The sequence below is a fragment of the Myotis brandtii genome, unplaced genomic scaffold (assembly GCF_000412655.1).
Source record: "Myotis brandtii unplaced genomic scaffold, ASM41265v1 scaffold1223, whole genome shotgun sequence".
NCBI lineage: Eukaryota > Metazoa > Chordata > Mammalia > Chiroptera > Vespertilionidae > Myotis > Myotis brandtii.
The window spans coordinates 871687-893119 of record NW_005354265.1 but is presented as its reverse complement, the minus strand read 5'-3'; the positions used below and the strand labels follow the sequence as shown (position 1 = coordinate 893119).

Below are 21433 nucleotides of genomic sequence, written 5' to 3'. Positions count from 1 at the left end.
TCAGGGGTGTCTTTATGGGGAGGAGAGGTGGCATTCTCTGGTGGGTCCCTGGACAGGGAGGGGTGCACCCCAATGGGAGGGTTGCCTGCCTTGACCCAGGCCTGGTTGTCACAGGGGCTGTCTGCGTAAGCCTGGCTCCTCTGTCTTTTTCTCTTCTGAATTTGGGCAATGCCAGCCTGTCTGTGACAAGTGTACCCCAACAGCCAGGGCTTGGCTCATCTGACCCCGGACCCCAGTTAGTTGGGAAGGGGGCCGAGGCTCTGAGATGGGACTGACCCCGGAGGCTGGCCTGCTCCAGGGATGGCGCTTCCTCGGATCTCCAGACTCCCACTCCGCAGGGCGAAGCTGCAGCACCCCAATTGTTCACAGCACCGGTGGTCTCCTCGAGAGCCGGTGCTGACTTGGCCTTGATGCAGGCTGCCCAGGAGGACCGCCAACAAGATGGGCCTTGCGAAAGGCCCGTTACCTGCCAGTGCTCGGCATCCAAAATAGAATCTCGCGCGGCAAAGCCTTTAATTCCACGTGTCCCAACAGCAGGTCAGTGTGGGGATAACTATGATCTAACTGGTCTCCAGCTATAATTACGGAGTCAGGATAAAAAATTACAGGCATTGTGTGGGCTTGTTTTAAATATAACGTAATCCATACCGTCCTCTCTCTTATTTGCTAGACTTGAGGTGGAGTCTTTGGTGGTTGGCACAGGTTTTGCCTGACGTGTAGCAGATAAACATGGCCCTTGCCAAGTGGAAAGGACACAGCGGGAGGCCTCCCTGGACCCCTGACGCTCCCGACTGCCCACAGCCCACAGCCCACACGCGTCTGGGCAGTCCCTTTGTTGTTCACATCATCTGCATGTCGTATCTCCCCAACTGGCCGCCCTCTCTCCAGCCTCCCCAGGCCAGTCCACCAAAAACATCTTTGTAAAACACAGCCTTGATGCTTCATGGCGCCCCTCTGCCTACAGGGTAAATCCAAACCCAAGTCCCTTCATCTCTTGGCCCCAAACCACCTTTCAGCACCTATTTGGGAACAGCAGCTCTGAGTACATGGGACCTGGGGTGGCCCACATGGGTCACACTCAGGCCTCTCGGCTGATGAGCTGAGTGTGGGTCTGGGCAGGTGACCTCGTCGATGTGCTTCAGCTCCTCCACTACGACTACAGGCTGTCGTGAGGGTGGAATGAGGTCACACACTCCTATGGTGACCCTAGGCGTGTCCCTTTCCCTCACCAAGTCTCCGTTCACCTGGTAAAAGGAATCGATAGTCTAATTGCCTTTCGAATCGGTAAATGTTTTTAAAGTGGTATTTTTTGGTGTAGTTGGTTGTGTTGTAAGGTGGGCAAGCATTAGTTCAGCCTCTGGGAAGCAAAGTAGAAATACACACGCAAAACATGCTTATATATCCTAGGAGTAGGAATCGAACCTAACGGAAAAGTCAAACTGTGGACAAAGATGTATGTTTAAAAGATGTTTACTTCAATGTGTCTTTATGCTCTCGAAGAACTGAAAATATAAAATGCCCAATATTTAGGTAACAGTAAATATTCATGGTGTATCCACTCAGAACACGCTTTTGCACTCATTAGAAGTGTTTATAAAGAACATTTTTATGTTGAAAATGCTTATATTTAAAGTGAATAAAACAGATACAAATTATATGTGTTTTTATGATAATAAAAACATACATGACCACAGGAAAAAAGTTGAGGTGGAAATAGAGCAGCAGTTATCTTTGGTGACCTTACAGGGTTATATATTTTTATCTTTCTGTATTTCCAAATATTTTAGAATAGGCATGCACTACTTTATAATCATTTTTAAAAGAGATGAGTGTTAAAAATGGTCTAAAGAAAATGAGAAGCTAGAACTCGATGTCTGAGTTTCTAGCTTTTAACAGCCTCCAATTGCAAGGTCCACGGTATCTGCGAGGTGACAGCGGAGACCGCCTGCCTCAGTGACGAGCAGCAGGTCCAGTGCCCGGAGTCGGCAACTCGCCGGCCGCAGGCTCCCACGTGCATCTGCGCCGACTTCCCGCGAGGTCAGCTGCCTTTCTGAAGTCTTCCTGAAATCTCCCCAGGTGCCTAGGAACCTTCAACGCCACTGGAAGTGGGCAGTGCGCCAGCCCGCTCTGTCCCTGCCGCACCATGGAGTGCTGGTGGCCGCGCATCCACTGCATCCACCGGGACAAGTGGGTTCCGCCTGAGAAGGGAGCTCTTTCTGCCACCTCGGGCCAGGGGCTCGGAGCAGGAAGAGAGGCTGAGCTGCGGTCACCGCTGTGGGCCCCTCTGCTATCCACATCTGGACTTTGGGGACCCACATCCCCCACTGCCAGGACAAGCAGGTCCATTTGTTCTGAAGGTGGAGAGCTGGGAGCACTTCATTGGAGGGGGTCACTGAGGGACAGCCTGGTCACTCCCGCCATTTCTCGGGAGATCAGCCCAGATGAGGCCACCTGGAGAGATAAAAGGGGTTCTTGAAGAGCCCCCGGAGGAAGAAAGGGGCCCATATGAGTTCGGTGGGGGAGAGAGGCCCTCTAGGCCAGGGGTCTAGCCAGCAGCTTGTCAGGGCCTGTCCAGGACCGCCATGAACCAGCCACGTGCCTGCCCAGTTAGAAACCAGAGGAAGTCCCCGAATCAGAAGCTGAAAGACCATGGCAGACAGACAGGCTTAGAGAGAGAGAGAGCAAGATGACACACAGCAAGGGCAGAGGTGGGGAGAGGGACAGGCTGAGGCCCAGTGCGGGCAGGGAGGCCATCCCAGGAGTGAACTCCCAGGAGGAGACCAGCGCCCAGAACACTCATCCTGGCTGCAATCAGGGAATCGCAATTAGAGGAGCCGGTGTGCCACTTTACGCCTACTAAATTAGCACCCATTAACCAAATGATACCGTCTCAGCTGCCAGGCTGTGGTAAAACCAGCTTAAACACACCGCCCGTGGCCCTGTAAATTAGCTTGGCCTTTTAGGCAAGAAATTGGGCAATACGGCTCCAGGGCTATTAAAATGCTCCTCTCTCATTCTGTGGTAATTCCACTTCTTGGAATGTGTTGCGAGGAAATAATTCAACAGAAAAATGACAGGCTTGTACATCAGAGATGATGAGCGCAGTGTTATCCGTTATGGTCAATAGGCACCGGGAATGTTGTTTAAAATAGGGAATCTGAAGGCTAAATAATAGCATTTAAGGATCCTTATGATATGTGCAAAAAGCAGACAATAACACTATCCGTATGAAATTGACAATGACACAAAACAGCCGCCTGGATGCCCGGCAGCCCCACCCTTGCTGGTGACCGGTGGTCCTTGGCGCCCGCTGGCCACACAGACACTCCTGTCTTCCCTAGGGGCCTTCCTGCCGCTCCCCGTCTGGAGCTCTCTAACCAAGAGGCCTAACCCACAGACCTCAGACTGGTGGGGAGACAGTCCTGGCCAAGCCTGCCCACCTAGGCAGCTGACGCTGGGGCCCTGGGGCGTCTGGGTGATGTCCGCTGGTCACTCCAATGTCACACCTCACGGAGCCAAACCAGAACAGACGCGGTGGAGTTGGGTCCTCCTTTAAGAAAAGGGATAAAGTGATGTTTCAGGCTTTGAAATGTCTTGCTATTTGGGAGCACAGCACTCTGTGTAAGCCAGCTGAAGTCTGGGCTCCCAGCTGGGGCATCCTGGGGTGAAGGCACTTTAGAACAGACTGTAGGCAAAGGAAGGAGTCGTGGGGCTCCCCTCCTGGCCTGCTCCCCAGGAGGCACAGCTGGGATTCTGAACTTGAACCACCAGTTCTCCCTCTTTCCCTCGTTTCTAGTGGCCGTCCCCGCAGTGGCAGTGACTGAGAACTTACTAACTCGAGGGTGAATGACAAGAAAGGGAAGAGACCACATAGGGCATGAATGAGCATGTGTCACCAAACAATTCTTATTCAAAGCCTGCCTGGCTCTCCAAACATGCCCTTAATGGTGCTCCAGAGAAACCACGTCCCTGCCTCACAGGGGCTGAGGACATCCAGTGGCCATGCCTGTGTCCAGACAAGCCTAACCTTGTTCATTCAATCCATGCACAGGACTGAACACAGAGGCTTCATCATGGTCCCTGCCCTTGACGTGCTTTCAGTCTCAGGGAGAGGCAGGAGTAAACAAGGAAGAATAATTCAAGGAGCGATCACGTGGGTGCTGTGAAGAGGTTGCAGCGTTGGGGAGTGAGAACACCCAGGAAGTGGGCTCAGGATGGGGTGGAGGGCCCAGCAAGGCTCCCTGGGGAGGTAGAAATGGAGCAGGGCCTGGAGAACAGCAGGATTTTACCTGGAAGAAGGAATATCAGGGGCCAGGGGCAAGTGCAGGAGTCCGCCTCAGCCTCCCCAGCTTCTCACCTGGGGGCCTGCCAACGACCCATCCTGCCCAGACCTCTGAGTGCAGTGGTGGTCTCAGCCTGATTCAAACGGCTGAGAGTCCTGAAACTGACCATGACCGTTCATTCATTCCTTAGTTTGCTCGTATCACAAACACTTACTGCATACCTGCTCTGTGCTGGGTACTCTTGGAGGTTCTGGGGGATACAGTGACAAGTCAAGGTCTGTGCCCTTCCAATGGGGAAAATAGACAACAGACAAGTGACAAAATAAATTCACACTGGAGAAATATATAATAAGGGTTAGTGGATAAGAGTGATGAAGGTGGGGGAGTAGGAGGGGGTATTTAATCAGTAAAATCAATATCTGATTTAACATCTAAATGATGTGAAGAGGCAAACATCATTAAAAGAATCTGGGGGAGAGCATTCTAGGCAGCACACATGGAAAGTGCAAACACAGGGATAAACTTGGCCTATTTAATGATTAGCAGGAAGGCCAGCAAGGTGGAGAAGGCATCAGGGGCTGGTGGGGTGGAGGGACAGGAGACTGGGCCGCAGTGCCGGCGCATGGGAACCACCAGAGGAGAGCATTTCAAGGAGAGGATGGCTCCCAGTTTCAAATGCTACAGAAGGGTCGGCGAGGACGGGGCTGAGAAGAGGCCACTGGAGTTAAGACTGGGCACAGTAGGAATAGACCTTGGGAAGGACAGCTTTGGTGCAGCGAGGCTGCAGGGATAGACAATGACATCAGGTGGGGAAGCTTAAGCAGCAAGGGCAGACAGCTCTTGGAGGAAGTCTGGGAGAGAATAAAATAAGATGAAGCATGGCTTAGGGGTAAGATAGGGTTGGGTGGGGAAGAGGGAGTCCAGGCTGGGAACGGGGGAGATGTAGCAGGAGAGGGAGAGGTGCCCCACAGACTTCCCACTTCTTTCTTCTTTCCCCGCTCAGACCTCAGGCTTCCTGCGCCCTCCTGCCCAACAGGCATCTCTTCCCCAGTGGTGGCCTGGCCTCCACCTGTCCTTGCTCAGGGAGACAGCGCACTACTGCACGGCGGGCAGGCAGCCTAGTCCATCGTGGGGCTGGCTCCACGGTTAGAAAAGCTTTCCTTGGAGGTCGGACACAGACGTGGCACAGTGTTGGGACTTCAATGGGGCTGGGCTTTCTGTGTTTGGCTATAGATCTCATAATACGTTTAAGAAAATCTTCCTTCTGCTGAGCCCAAATGCACCTCCTTGCAGCTTTTTACCCTTTGATTCTCATCCTGCTCTCGAGGCTTCCTTCAGACAGCGGAGGGCAGCGGGCCCACCTTGTTTTCCTGTCTCAGGCTTTAACATCCCTGCTCTTCTGGGGTCTCCAGGATTTCTCCTAAACACCCTGCAGCCTCACTAGCCTTTAACATAGATACATTACTAGGGGAACAGCTACCTATTCCTCTCCTACCAGCAGACGAGTGGTTAAGAGCCAGCCTGGGTTTGAATCCTGGCTCTGCTCCTCCCTAACAGGTAACCCTGGATAAGACACTTAACTTCTCTCTGCCCCAAGGTCCCGCGGATGCGTGGATTAGAATGTAGTGCTTCCAACAGTGTCCAGGGGAAAGTCAGTGCTCGGTGCATGTTTACTGCTCGCAGGTGTCAAAGCTCCTTTAGGAAGGGAATATAAAGCACAGGAGTCCCCCTAAACCAGCGGATCTCAACCTGTGGGTCGCGACCCCTTTGGCGGTCGAACGACCCTTTCACAGGGGTCGCCTAAGTACATCCTGCATATCAGTTATTTACATTACAATTCATAATAGTAGCAACATTACAGTTATGAAGTAGCAACGAAAATAATTTTATGGTTGGGGGTCACCACAACATGAGGAACTGTATTAAAGGGTCGAGGCATTAGGAAGGTTGAGAACCACTGCGCCTAAACCGACGTGGGCATGCCACGTGGAGATGCTTCGATGTCCCCAGAGGAACCAGCATGGCCAGGGCCCGCTCCTGAATCAGAGGAAGCTGGTCTGAGGAAAACAAGGCCCGGGAAGCACCCCCAGGGTGTTTGAAAGTCAGAGACCAGAACCTAGTCCGGGAAGGAGAATGCAAAGTGGGAGAATGCAAAGTGGCTGCAGCAAAGCCATCTGGAGAGTCCCCTCAGAAGCTGTCATTCCTGTGGGCAAGTGAGCGGGATCTTCTGTCAACAACTGTCCCCTCGGGCCTCTGTCCTGCTTGGCACTCGGCCTAGGTTTCTGGTCGTCCAAGAATCAGCCTTCACTGCTGTGCAAGGGTGGTCTGACCTCTGCTGTCCACTGAGTGTCATGGCACCAACGTGAAGACGGCCATGAGACCTCAGACATGCACTTTCTCCAACTGTTTTGACAGTGTCTCCCAGTATGAATATATTTCACACGGTAACTATACACGAAGTTCTCACAAAGCCGTTCTTATCTTTAATGTGTGTGAGCACTCTCATAGACTCTACATTTTTCTATTTTATTTCAATAATAAGAAAAAGGCTGATTGCAATCCACAGAATTGGTGTCACAGCCCCAGATTTTCTCCTGAAGTTCACGAGACATTACTGAGTTGGTTCCCTAGTTCCCCAACTCCAGTCAGTGTGCAGCATGTCCCTGTCACACCTTCGGCCACACTGAAGGCTAACTGCTCATGTTTTCTTTAAACCAGTGCACCGAAACATTGTTAAACACCCACTAGAGCAGCGGTTCTCAACCTGTGGGTCGCGACCCCTTTGGCGGTCGAACGACCCTTTCACAGGGGTCGCCTAAGACCATCCTGCATATCAGATATTTACATTATGATTCATAACAGTAGCAACATTACAGTTATGAAGTAGCAACGAAAATAATTTTATGGTTGGGTCACAACATAAGGAACTGTATTTAAAGGGCCAGAAGGTTGAGAACCACTGCACTAGAGCGTAAGTAAATAGTGGTGAAATTACACATTTGAGGGCTAGCTGCATTTCCCCCCAATACACACTGAATAAATATTCAGTGACCGACAAGGTGCTCTCACTCTGGGCCTCAGCTTTCTCATTAAGTAAAACAAAGATATTAGGATAGATTGATGGTTTTCAAAGGTTTTATTTTAGCATCCGGGCCCTTTTGCAAATGAATTCTCATTATCAGGCAAAAAGCAGGCCTGCTCTACAAAGGACAAAGCTCTGATCAGCCCTCTGAAACCAACAGATATGAAGGTGAGTAAAGACATCCAGCACAATGTCCCCTAGGGATCTGCAAAGACAGAGGTTTTCTGCAGACAAGGGCAGGTTCTCATATCCTCCAGGCCTTGATCAGATCTCAGCTCTAAGGAATTCAAACCTCTTCACAGTGGTGCACAGGAAAGAATAAAGCTTACAGCAAGTCAGAGTACATTCGTACTGAAACATGTGTTCACGAAACACCTTTATATTGTAAAAGAAAATACTGCCCTACACTTGGGCTGGGTCAGGGATGTTTTGGGGATGTAATCCACAAACCTCTTCTTGGGAATCAAATATATTTCTGACAAAATGCTTAAGCAATTTTCTGGTGAATTTTCATGGTAATAAGACCTCTGAGAAATCAGTTACCTATGTGCTCAGCTTTGGGAGGGACCCAAAGGCCTTTATCTGTCTTTCAATACATCTAATAATTCTTAACCAGAACTTTTTTTCTTATCTAACCATTCTCTTTTCCTATACAATGTCCTTCCCAATAGGTACTTGTTGAATTGACCAGGTAGAAGCCTCTTCCTTTGCCATGAGATTGAAATAAGGTCAGGAGGGTGGAAAGCCTCAGGTGCTTAGCAACAGACAATCAACTGTAGGGTGGGACCTCGCCCCCAGGGTGACCTTTCCTCCCCTAGCATATAGCTGGACCCCCTGACCTTGCCTCCCTAGAGATAACATCTAGGCCTCAGTTGTACTTCAGCTCCAGGCCCAGAAAAGCAACAAAACCAGCCACTGCTGACCTCAGGACCAGCTACGTGGCATAATGACCCCCTGCCTGGTGCCGGCCAATCAATCAATAGAGACCACAACCCTGAATGGACATACCTGGAAAGCTACTGGGTATTCTATTGAGATCTTCCCCTGGGACCTCCCCTAAAATCTCCAGCCTTAAAACCCTTAGGACAGAGGACCCAGTGGGCTCTGCCTCCCAGGGGCACGCCCCCACCTTTTCCTTCCCCTCCCCTTCCCCTCCACACCCAGGCACTTAACCATTAGCTCCCTCACTCCCAAGCGCCTTCCTTTACCTCTATAACTTGTTTCCTAAGCCCATTTCTTCTAGGAATTACTTTTAATTTACCCAATAAATGTTCTCTTACCGAGAAAAAAAAAGAAAGAAAAAAGAACTCTGACACTGAGTTAGTTATAAACTGTCTTAAGCTTTCCCCCTCCCTCCATTCATTCCGTTAAGCGCCCAGCCTGTTTTGTCTTCAAGACGGAAAGTATAGTGTCAGTCACTGGTAACTGACTGGGTGCTTAATGTGTTAATGGTGCGATGTACTTTGATATTTTCTGCTCTGTTCTATTTTATTTTTAAAAATGCTAATTGTGACCCACTAAATTGAGTTCACCAGTATTTAATGGTTTTGACTGGAAGCTTAAAAGCCATGGGGATAGCAGTCTATTAATACAGAAACACGTTGCTGCCATTAAGAAATGAAACGAGAGAAGGAAACCAGGTAAGATAAAGGCCAAAGAGTGCTTACTTTTCCTGAATACCTGGCACAGGGCAGGAATTGAGTAACTGTCTTTTGAAACTTAAAAAAATAATTAAAAATTTAATCATTCCCCAAGCCACAAACTTTGAGAATATGTTTGCAATGCAAATGAGAATTTGTACTCAGAATACTTAAATGATTCAAACCTCAAGAAGACAAAGAGCCCTACCAGTGTGGCTCAGTGGTTGAGTGTCAACCCATGAACCAGTGTACCAAGAGAGAGAGCTGCACAGAGAGAGAGCTGGAGATGAGCAGAGGTTCCCCTGAGTATTCAGCTGAGTACTGATTATCACATCCATGTGAGGACAGGAAAAAAAAAAGTACCTGAAAGGAGAAGGAACACTCCCCAAAGCTCACATAATGCTGAGGATTGTGCCTATTCCCCCAAGCCAAGGTGGAAAACCCCATAATATCAGAGTATTCAGGAGAGTTTTGCCTCAGTAATGTGAAACAATCAGCCTTTCATTTAACACTACTCTGGACCTACTGAACAAAATTTAAAATCCTTTTATTTGTTTATTTAGGGGGGAGGGGGAGAGAGAGAGAGAGAGAGAGAGAGAGAGGGAGAGAGAGAGAAACATTGATGTGAGAGATACACATGGATTGGCTACCTCCCATACCCTCCTTGACTGGGACCAGGGATCCAACCTGCAACCCAGGTACGCGTGCTTGACTGAGAATCAATCCACTTGACTGGGAAGCAAACCTTTGGTGCACAGGCTGATGCTCTATCACTAAGCCACACCAGCCAGGGCCCCACTGAACAAAATTTAAATGCAAGACCTGAAGAGAATAAAATTGTTTCAAGTAACTTAAGGGTGTCCTAGAACAAATTTTAAGAATGTTTATAAGAATATGAAAATATCCAACACTCAACCAGGTAAAATTAATTTGTCTGGTATGGAAACAAAAATTACCAGGCATGCAAAGAAACAGAAAAATACAACTCATAATGAAGAAAATCATCAATCAATGAAAACTGACCCAGAAATAACACAGATAATAGAATTAGTAGACAAAGACAATAAAATAGCTATTGTAACTATGTTGCATATGTTCAAGAAATAGAGGAAAGGAATATGTCTGGCAGAAATAAAAAGGATATATGGAAAAGATGAAAAAGACACAAGATGAATGATGAGAGATTATTCAGATTTTAAAAAAAATACCACTGGATGGTACTTATGACAAATTAAACTTGCAGATAAAAGAGTAGTGAACTTGAAGACAGCAATAGAAACTGTACAGTAAAATACAGAGATAAAAAAGTGAGGAAAAAAGAAAGAGAACATCAGTAAGCTGTGGGACAGCACTAAGTGGTCTAATATACCTTTAATTGGAATACATTAGGATAGTGTGGGAGAAAAAATATTTTAAGGAATAAAAGCCCAAAATTTTCCAAACTTAATGAAAACTATAAAACCATAGATCCTAAAAACATAATGAAGCCCAAGTACAAGAAACATGAAGAAAACCACACAAAGGCTCATCATAATCTAATTACTTAAAACTAATGATATACAGACAGAGTCAAAGAAGTCATACAGAAGCCTTTGTATAGAGGAACAAGATTAGGATAGAGCAAGATTTCTTGTTGGAAATAATGCAAGTCAGAAAGCAGTGGAATTAACACTTTTTAAGTACTAAAAGGAAAATAATATAAGAATTCTTTACCCAGAAAAACTGTATTTCAAAAATGAGGGCAAAATCAAGACTTTATTGAACATACAAAAATTGAAAGAATTCATCATCAGCAAGCCTATACTAGAAGAAATGACTAAGAAAGTCTTTGAACCCTGGCTGGTATGGTTCAGTTGGTTTAGTGTCATCCCATACACCAAAAGGTTGCAGGTTTGACTCTTGGTTAGGGCACATACCTAAGTTGCAAGTTCAATCCCCAGTCGGGGTACATGTGGGAGGCAACCGAGTGATCTCTCTCTCTCTCTTTCCCTTCCCCTCTCTCTAAGATCAATGATGCATATTCAAAGGTGAGGATTTTTTAAAAAGTCTTTGAAGCAGAAGGAAAATGCTACCAGATGAAAATCTGGATCTACACAAAATTAAGAGTACCAAAATTGCTAACTATGTGAATAAAGAGCTTTAAAAAATTATTTAAATTTCTTTAAAAGCTAATCAACTGTTTAAAGCAAATATGCTAACAGTGTACTGTGAGGTTTGTAACATGTATGACAACAATAGAAAAAAGGTCAGGAAAAATGGAAGTATACTTTTGTAAGGTTCTTGTACTATACTAGAGGATGAAGAAAACCACACAAAGGCTCATCATAATCTAATTGCTTAAAACTAATGATATACAGACACAGTCAAAGAAGTCATACAGAAGCCTTTGTATAGAGTGACAACAATAGAAAAAAGGTCAGGAAAAATGGAAGTATACTTTTGTAAGGTTCTTGTACTATACTAGAGGCCCAGTGCATGAAATCATGCACTGAGGAGTGGGGGGGGAAGGCCCCTCAGCCCGGCCTGTGCCCTCTCACAGTCTTGGACCCCCGAAGAGGGAGGCCCGAGGCCCTGCCCACCCGCCACAGCTCACCGGTCAGTGGCCTGGGCCTCCCTCTGCAGGGCAATCATGGGGCGATGGCCATGTTCTGACCAATCGCATCACACCCACCTTGGCTGGCCTGGCACCAGTGGGTGTCATAGCACGGTAGTCCGACGTTTGTTCCACCGTTCGGCCGTTTGGTTGATTTGCATATTACACTTTTATTATTATAGATGTCAAGTAACATAACATCATGTGAAGGTAGAATATGATGTTAAAAATGTATACTATAAACCCTACTGAAACTACTAAGATAAAACAAAAAGAGTAAATAAGCCAACAAAGGAGATGAACTAATTAAAAAATATTAAATTAACACAAAAGGAAGAAAAGGAAACAAAGACTAAAACGAACAAATAGAAAACAAACAGCTAAATTTAAACCCAACTATATGAATAATTAGAGAAAACATAAATTGTATAAAGATTCCCATATTAGCAAAAATTATTAGGTTGGATTTAAAAAGCACCAAGATCCAACTATATAATACAACAAATCCATTTTAAATATAAAGATACAAGTAGGCTGAAAGTAAAAGGGTGGGGAAAGGTGCACCATCCTAACAATAATAGAAAGAAAGCTGGATGGGGCAGGGCAGAAACCAGGTGGAGGGGGGCAATGGGGGGAAAATAGAACATCTGTAATACTCTCAACAATAAAGATTTTTTAAAAAGGAAACTGGAGTTCCTATGTTAATATCAAATAGAATAGACTTCAGAGTAAAGAATATTATTGGGAAACAAGAAAGTCATTTCAGCCATGGCCAGATTGCTCAGTGATTAGAGTGTCAGCCCTCAGACCGAAGGGTCCTGGGTTTGATTCCCAGTTAAGGGATTACCAGCATGTACCTCGGTTGCTGGGAGACAACCAATCGATGTGTCTCTTTCATGTCGATGTTTTGTGGGGGCATATCAAATAGAATAGACTTCAGAGTAAAGAATATTATCGGGAAACAAGAAAGTCACTTCAGCCATGGCCAGATTGCTCAGTGGTTAGAGTGTCAGACCGAAGGGTCCTGGGTTTGATTCCCAGTTAAGGGATTAAGAGCATGTACCTCAGTTGCTGGGAGACAACCAATCGATGTGTCTTTCATGTCGATGTTTTGTGGGGGCTTTTTTTTTTTTCTCTCTCTCCTCCTCCTTCCCCCTTTCCACTCTAAAAATCAATGGAGCTCTAGCTGGTTTGGCTCAGTGGATAGAGCAGGGGTGGGCAAACTTTTTGACTCGAGGGCCACAATGGGTTCTTAAACTGGACCGGAGGGCTGGAACAAAAGCATGGATGGAGTGTTTGTGTGAACTAATATAAATTCAAAGTAAACATCATTAAATAAAAGGGTACGGTCTTTTTTTTTTTAGTTTTATTCATTTCAAAAGGGCCGGATCCTTGCCCACGGCTGCTCTAGAGTGATGCTTTCTTAATGCAAATAACTCACCTGCATTGGCTTTAAGGTCTTCAGGTGTGACCATGACAACAAATCGGATTGCACGTTCATTTCGAAACATCTCGTAGGACCACCGACGGATAGACCGCATGCATTTCACTGCTGCAATGCCATTGTTGGCAATAAGAACCTGGGAGAGTTAGGGGATGGGAATTGGAGAGAAAAATAGAAAAAGCAAGCAATGATGGAGAGAAAGAGGTGAGACAATTTTTGTAAATCTATCTTATTTTGAAAAGGCAGATTTTCTATAGGGGTCGGCAGAGGGGGCAGTGAGGGGTGACCAGGCTGGCAGGGGGGGCAGTAAGGGGTAACCAGGCTGGTGGGGGGTGGGGGCAATTAGGAACGACCAGGCCGGCAGGGAGGGGGCAGTTAGGGTTGACCAGGCCAGCAGGGGGGGCAGTTAGGGGCGATCAGGCAGGCAGGCAAGTGAGCAGTTAGGAGCCAGTGGTCCTGGATTGTGAGAGGGATGTCCGACTGCCGGTTTAAGTCCGATCCTGGCAGTCGGACATCCACCGAGGGGTCCCGGATTGGAGAAGGTGCAGGTTGGGCTGAGGGAGGACCCCCCGCCCCCGTGCATGAATTTCGTGCACCGGGCCTCTAGTAAAATAATAAAAATCAATGGAAAAGTATCCTCAGAGGAGGATACAAAAAAGTCATTTTATAATGATAAAGGGGCCAATTTACCAAACAGAAATGATGATGCTAAATGTTTATGCACCTGATAACAGAGCTTCCAAATACTAACGAGATGTTTTTGGGGCCTCACAGGAATGACAGTGCTTTGCAGGATTTCATATAAAGAGTCTCTATTTCTTCTTTTTCTCTTTTTAGTATCATCTATTATGCTCACTGTAAATTAAACATAAGGACACTACACCTACCTTTATATGGTTATCAAAAGAAACCATCCTGGGAGGCAGTAAATAGTGGTTGCAAGTGGATAGTGGTGGCAAGTTATTTTGGCTTCTCTGGACTTCAGTTTTTCCATCTGTACCATGAAGGTCAACTGTTTTGGAAAAAAAAAAGTTTAAACAGTGACTTTTTTCCCAGCCTATTAACATGTTGAACCCATATAAGCACTTGGAACCATGGAGGCTGGGTCAACTATCCAGGGCTTGGGCACTGGTACTAGCCATACTGGGATGGGAGCAATAGCAAGGATGGAGGACCCAGAATCCTAGGAGATCTAAATGAGAACTTGAGCCAAATACCTTGCTGGTCAGGCTCTTAATTCTTCCCCTGACTTGTGTGATCTGGGGAAAGAATATTCTATTAACAATAGTCTTTCACTTGAAGCATTTTCAACAACTGACAGCAAATATAGATGTGAATTTTGTAAGCTGCCCTCAGCTTATATGTAAATGAACGGATTATGGGGAGAATGACAGGTGCTGACTTGTACTTATTTAATTTTTCTAAGTGACCTGATTGGCAACAACCCAAGGCAAATGACAGCTATTTCCTAGCTCAACAAATCCGAGGGATTAGTAGATGGAGCCATTAGCGGCTTTCTTGGCTGGCAATGGAGGGGACAGTATTGCGCTCTGCTCTTCATTGCACACAAGTGCTCAGCATTATATACCAGGTCACAGGTACAACAGCACCTGGGCTCCTTTGAAGCTTCCAAGAGAGGACTCTGTGGGGAGAATGCTGACACACAATATGCGCAGCACACGCTTATTATATGCAGCAGGTACATTAAAACTGTGACAGATATAAGCTGCTTTAATATACAGGATCATCTCGAGCTGTGGGATCTGATGTGTAAACCAGTATGTATGGCAATTATCTTGTCAACATCCTTTTCTTCACGTCTCCTGTCTTTTTGCTTTGAAACATGGATAAATGAAATTTGGAGGAAGAAACCTAGGTAACAAGGATAACAAAAAGAAAGAAGGTACCATAGTTCTGTATCCTCCCAGGAGAATCAATCATCTAGAAACCAAGTGTTTGGCTTTTTCACAGTAACCTTCCAACCAGTCTTACAGGTACTACTAAGAAGGGGGAATCAAAGCAGTTAACACAGTAAAGTCTAGAAGGATATACTCCAGGTTGCTGACACTATTTCCAAAGGATGAAAATGGAGAGGGATGATGACAAATTATTAAATTTTCTTTACAGATCTTTGAATTATTTCATCTGTTACATTAAGCACATATCACTTCTGTAATATACATTAATAAAGAACATTGATACAGAAAGCAACTACCTTATTCATTTAAAACACACAAAAAAACACTGGTCAAGAGAGTGTTTGTATATAATGTACATGGTCTGTCATATTTACAAGAACCAGTAAGCTCCCTGAAGACCAAAATGCCAAAGTCTAATTATTAGTTTACAGCAGAAGTTTTTTGAGGCAGGAGCATGAGGGGAGCCTCTGTGTTTGTAACTTTCCTCTTGCCTGAGCCCCTATTCTACTGGGCAGGGTGGCAAGTTATTTTGTCTTCTCTGGACTTCAGTTTTTCCATCTGTACCATGAAGGTCAACTGTTTTGGAAAAAAAAAAGTTTAAACAGTGACTTTTTTCCCAGCCTATTAACATGTTGAACCCATATAAGCACTTGGAACCATGGAGGCTGGGTCAACTATCCAGGGCTTGGGCACTGGTACTAGCCATACTGGGATGGGAGCAATAGCAAGGATGGAGGACCCAGAATCCTAGGAGATCTAAATGAGAACTTGAGCCAAATACCTTGCTGGTCAGGCTCTTAATTCTTCCCCTGACTTGTGTGATCTGGGGAAAGAATATTCTATTAACAATAGTCTTTCACTTGAAGCATTTTCAACAACTGACAGCAAATATAGATGTGAATTTTGTAAGCTGCCCTTAGCTCATATGTAAATGAACGGATTATGGGGAGAATGACAGGTGCTGCCTTGTACTTATTTAATTTTTCTAAGTGACCTGATTGGCAACAACCGAAGGCAAATGACAGCTATTTCCTAGCTCAACAAATCCGAGGGATTAGTAGATGGAGCCATTAGCGGCTTTCTTGGCTGGCAATGGAGGGGACAGTATTGCGCTCTGCTCTTCATTGCACACAAGTGCTCAGCATTATATACCAGGTCACAGGTACAACAGCACCTGGGCTCCTTTGAAGCTTCCGAGAGAGGACTCTGTGGGGAGAATGCTGACACACAATATGCGCAGCACACGCTTCTTATATGCAGCAGGTACATTTAAACTGTGACAGATGTAAGCTGCTTTAATATACAGGATCATCTTGAGCTGTGGGATCTGATGTGTAAACCAGTATGTATGGCAATTATCTTGTCAACATCCTTTTCTTCACGTCTCCTGTCTTTTTGCTTTGAAACATGGATAAATGAAATTTGGAGGAAGAAACCTAGGTAACAAGGATAACAAAAAGAAAGAAGGTACCATAGTTCTGTATCCTCCCAGGAGAATCAATCATCTAGAAACCTAGCGTTTGGCTTTTTCACAGTAACCTTCCAACCAGTCTTACAGGTACTACTAAGAAGGGGGAATCAAAGCAGTTAACACAGTAAAGTCTAGAAGGATATACTCCAGGTTGCTGACACTATTTCCAAAGGATGAAAATGGAAAGGGATGATGACAAATTATTAAATTTTCTTTACACATCTTTGAATTATTTCATCTGTTACATTAAGCACATATCACTTCTGTAATATACATTAATAAAGAACATTGATACAGAAAGCAACTACCTTATTCATTTAAAACACACAAAAAAACACTGGTCAAGAGAGTGTTTGTATATAATGTACATGGTCTGTCATATTTACAAGAACCAGTAAGCTCCCTGAAGACCAAAATGCCAAAGTCTAATTATTAGTTTACAGCAGAAGTTTTTTGAGGCAGGAGCATGAGGGGAGCCTCTGTGTTTGTAACTTTCCTCTTGCCTGAGCCCCTATTCTACTGGGCAGCCCAGTGCCCTCCCCTGTAATTAAATGAAGTCATGTGGGTGATGACTTCGCACAGTGTCTGGAACCAGCTAGTACTCTACCTCACAAAAAGGTCCCACAGAATCAAGGTCAATTACCTCCTGTTAGATGGGGATCAGCTTCCTCCTGGGGTAAATATCACATAAATTATTGAAAGCAGAGATGTATGGTCTCCTCAAAGGGCAATATATCCCTCTCCTCTGAGAGCTCCTGCCTGAGATGTGACATAGTTCACTACCTCTAAACCTCTCCCATAGCATAATCCTATGATGAGTGGGGTGCTTCCTCAATGGATCATGCTTTAGAATCTTCAGGGTTTTTCAACCTTGGTCCTCTAGAGATTTCGGACCCAGTGTTTCTTTGTTGTCAGGGGTTGGGTAGGGGGTAACCTGTGCATTGTAGGATGTTTGGTGGCATACAACATACCAAACTGCTCAAGCCAAAACTTTACCCACTAGATGCTAGCAGTATCCAACCCCCACAGTTGTGACAAAAATATCTCCAGACATTGCTAAGTGTCCACTGTGGGGCAAAATTGTCCCCAGTTCAGAACCACTGTCATAGATCAATTTCGTTGTTCTTCAGCTATCCCATAAGAACCTGGGGCTAGGACTACACATTAATGTCCATGTGCCCCACCTCCACCACCAAAAATCTCCCCACAAAACTTGAACTTTTAAACTTTGTTTTAAGACGCGTAAAAGTCAAGTTTCCTGAAGCATTTATCTAACATTTTAGTGCAAATGTTCTCACTTATGGGTGGCTGCCAAAGGACAACAGGCAAGGAAAAATTAGGTAGGTCAAGCCAGGCCCTGTGGGGATGAGAGGGAGGGAAGAGGTGTTCAGTTTTCCCTGAAGAACAAGATCTCAAATTCACTCGGGCAGCATAAAATGAGTGAGACAGGCTGGCAGACGATAGCTGCTTAGTCCTATGGCTTTAAATACCATCTGTGTACTGATGACCCCACATTTTATATTTCTTTGTTGTTGTTAATCCTCACCTGCCCTCGACCAGGAATTGAACCCGTGATTCCCCAGTGCTCCGGCCAGCACTCCAACCACTGAGCCACACCAGCCACGGCCCACATTTTATATTTCCAATCCTCACCTCCCTCATGGTAGCCAGCTTCTTGCATTCAACTGCCACTCCATGTCTCCATTTGGGTCTTATACAGGAACCTCAAACTCAGCATGGCCAAAACGGAACTGATTTTCCCTCCTAAACCTGATCCTCCTCCGGTATTTCTCATAAACGGCCAGACCACCGTACAACAAATTGCTCAAGCCCAAACTGAAGTCATCCTTGATTCTTCTATTCCTCCTTCCCTCACCTCCATATCCATCGGTCATGTCAGCTCTGCCTCTAAACCCATCCCTAATCTGCCTCTTTTCTCTAGCTCCACTCCTAGTATGAGCCACTATCATTTCTTACCAGACCACGGCATTCGCTTCCTAACTAGTTCTTGTTTTCTTGCTTGTCCCCTACATCATCAGGTTTTCTCAATATCACACTATTGATATATTGGGCTAAGTAATTCTTTGTTTGGTGTATATGGTGGGGAGGGGCTGTCTCATGAACTGTAGGATGTTTAGCAGCATCCCTTGCCTCCAACCACCAGATGCCAGTAGCCAAAACTCTCCCCCATCCCCCGCCCAAACTGTGACAAACAAAAATGTCTTTAGACATCGTGAGGGGACAGAACCACCCCCCAGCTGAGAACCACGGCCCTGCATCCTACACACAGAAGGCAGGATATTTTAAAAATATAAATTGCATCATGTCACTCTTGGGCTGAAAACCCTCCAACGTCTCTCCATTGACCTTACAGTAAAACCCCTCCTTGCCTGGCTTACAAGACCTCTATGAACTGGCTCCTGCCTACTTTTCTAACATCCTCTCTTCCATACCATGACTCTCCCTCGTTAAACTCCAGCCACACGGGTTTTTCTGGTCCTTAAACATTCCAAGCTTGCACCCATCCACTCTTTGCACTTGCTGTTCCCTCTGCCTAGAATACACTCTTTCCAGGTCTTTGCATGGCTCACACTGTTCATGCACAGAAATCTCAGCTCCAATGGTGCTTAGTCAGCAAAGCCATCCCTGACCATCCTATCTGAAGAGCCCACTGACCTCCATTCTCTACCACATTACTGGTTCATTTCCTCCACAGTGCTAATCACAATAGGGAACTGTCTTGTTCTCCTGGAGAGCCAGACCCTGTCTATCTGGCTCTCTGCTATAGCTCTAGTGCTAGAATACCATCCGGGGTAGAGTAGGTACTCAAAATGTCCTCCCCTCCACCTCCTCAGATCTCAGGTCAATTTTTCCTTCTAAGATTATTCTCTGCACACATCCCAACGAAGGATCGAACTGGCAACCTGTGCATGTGCCCTGACTGGGAATCGAACCAGAGACCCTTTGATGCTCAACCCACTGAGCCACACCAGCCAAGGCTCTAAGACAGCGGTTCTCAACCTGTGGGTCGCCAACCTGTGGGTTGCAACCCCTCTGGAGGTCGAACAACCCTTTCACAGTGGTCGCCTAAGACCATTGGAAAACACATATATAATTACATATTGTTTTTGTGATGAATCACTATGCTTTAATTATGTTCAATTTGTAACAATGAAAATACATCCTGCATATCAGATATTTATATTATGATTCATAACAGTAGCAAAATTACAGTTATGAAGTGGCAACGAAAATAATTTTATGGTTGGGGATCACCACAACATGAGGAACTGTATTAAAGGGTCGCGGCATTAGGAAGGTTGAGAACCACTGCTCTAAGATTATTCTTTTTTTTTTTTTTTAAAGAAAATATCTTACTTTGTTCATTTTAATTTAATTGACTGCAGAAAGGGAGGGAAAGGGAGAGATAGAAACATCAATGAGAGAATCATTGATCAGCTGCCTCCTGCACGCCCCCTATTGGGGATCGAGCCTGCAACCCAGGCATGTGCTCCTTGACTGGAATGCAACCCGGGACCCTTCAGTCTACAGGCCGATGCTTTAGCCACTGAGCCAAACCAGCTAGGGCTCTAAGATTATTCTTTTTTAAAAAAAATATTTTATTGATTTTTTCCAGAGAGGAAGGGAGAGGGATAGAGAGTTAGAAACATTGATCAGCTGCCTCCTGCACACCCGCTACTGGAGATGTGCCCGCAACCAAGGTACATGCCCTTGACTGGAATCGAACCTGGGACCCTTGAGTCTGCAGGCTGACGCTCTATCCACTGAGCCAAACCGGTCAGGGCTCTAAGATTATTCTTAATTGGTGACCTTCATTTCTAACTATATTAGAACTATGTTAAAAAGTACAGCTGGGGTTACCATGTACAGGGCTTAGTACAAAAAAACAAACCCAAAACCTGCTTATTTTGAAACAAACAAAGGCCAATTACTGAATGAGTGAAAGTCTGTTCCACGCCCCTCAGGTTTTTAGCAGGCATATAATCATCCTACTGGCATCATTTCTGGTTGCATCCTGTCCCTAGGCAGTGAGGTGACTATGAATCTCAAACTCACCTGGTTCAGAGGTTCAAACAGCCTCTTATCCATCAACTCAATTTATACAGGAGAATGGACCTGGACACTTGTGCTGGCTTCCAGTTAAAACAGTTGCCTGGGTCAAAGGCAGGGAGGTCCAAGGTGCAGCGTGGGCAATAAATGTTGGCTGAGTCCGGAAACTGCAGATTGGCCTTTCTTAGGCTGATGTATAGGCGGTTGCTCTGATTGGTCCACCTGGCAGCTTGGTGGCTGCAAACTGGAGGCAATGTGGTCCTGGCCGAGGGCCATGGCCCTTTCGTGGCCTTTGGGAAGTGTTTCATCGGGACATTTTTACATTCTGGCTGGCTGCCGTCTTGTCCCTCCGGGGAGGGCTCTCCACGCGGTGCAGAGACGTCTCCACGCGCAAGGACGAGGCCCTGACGTGGCGGGAGGACGTTTCTGTGCGCTGCGAGGAGGTCTCCACGTGCTGGGAGGACACCTCGAGGATGCGAGGAAGCCGCTTCCCAGAGGGGACCTGGGTGGTCTCCACCTGCCGGGAAGACGTGTGCACCCGCCGGGAGGAGGTCTCCACGCGGTGGGACGAGGTCTCCACGCGGACCGTCGATGTCTCCTTGTAGCGGGTGGTTTCCACCAGGGGCGAAGCGGTCTTTCCCCGAAGGGGTGAGGCCATTCTACGGGTGGAAAGGGGGTGGGAGGCCACGAGACCTCGGGAGGCCCCACAGCCTAACACTCCCCGATAGTCTCGCCTCTGGGTTACATCACAAGGGAAGGGATGATGTCACAATGGCGTGTCACGTCACCGCAGGCACAGGGGTGGACGAGAGTGCCCCAACACCATGGCATGCAGGCACCGGGTTCTGTCGGGCTTTTCTCTCCCTTGCAAATACCGGGCCCCGCCCCGCAGCGCTCCGCGGGCCCTGCACCGCGCCCTCGCCTTTAGGG

The 21433-nt window shown here is 46.2% G+C and overlaps 1 protein-coding gene across 3 annotated transcripts; it reads right to left on the bottom strand.

Moving 5' to 3' along the window:
* Positions 1-561: 561 nt before the first annotated feature.
* LOC102254230 (chromosome unknown open reading frame, human C17orf100) lies at positions 562-21424 on the bottom strand. 3 transcript variants are annotated; one of them, XM_014533705.1, is made up of 3 exons: positions 20510-21424; positions 13930-14054; positions 562-2451 (listed from the first exon to the last, which is right to left on the bottom strand). In XM_014533705.1, the coding sequence occupies exon 1, from the start codon at positions 21159-21161 to the stop codon at positions 20808-20810; it is 354 nt and encodes a 117-aa protein (XP_014389191.1). In that variant the 5' UTR covers positions 21162-21424; the 3' UTR covers positions 562-2451; positions 13930-14054; positions 20510-20807. The 3 variants fall into 3 exon arrangements, 2 of the variants coding, with proteins under 2 accessions (XP_014389191.1, XP_005858937.1); XR_001360669.1 differs by lacking the exon at positions 562-2451 and adding an exon at positions 3400-3550 and having other exon boundaries at positions 20510-20796; XM_005858875.2 differs by lacking the exons at positions 562-2451; positions 13930-14054 and adding an exon at positions 15477-15537.
* Positions 21425-21433: the final 9 nt, after the last annotated feature.

Excerpts from the sequence above, each read along its gene's own strand:
- LOC102254230 (XM_014533705.1), bottom strand. The coding sequence starts at position 21,161 with ATGGCCTCACCCCTTCGGGGAAAGACCGCTTCGCCCCTGGTGGAAACC.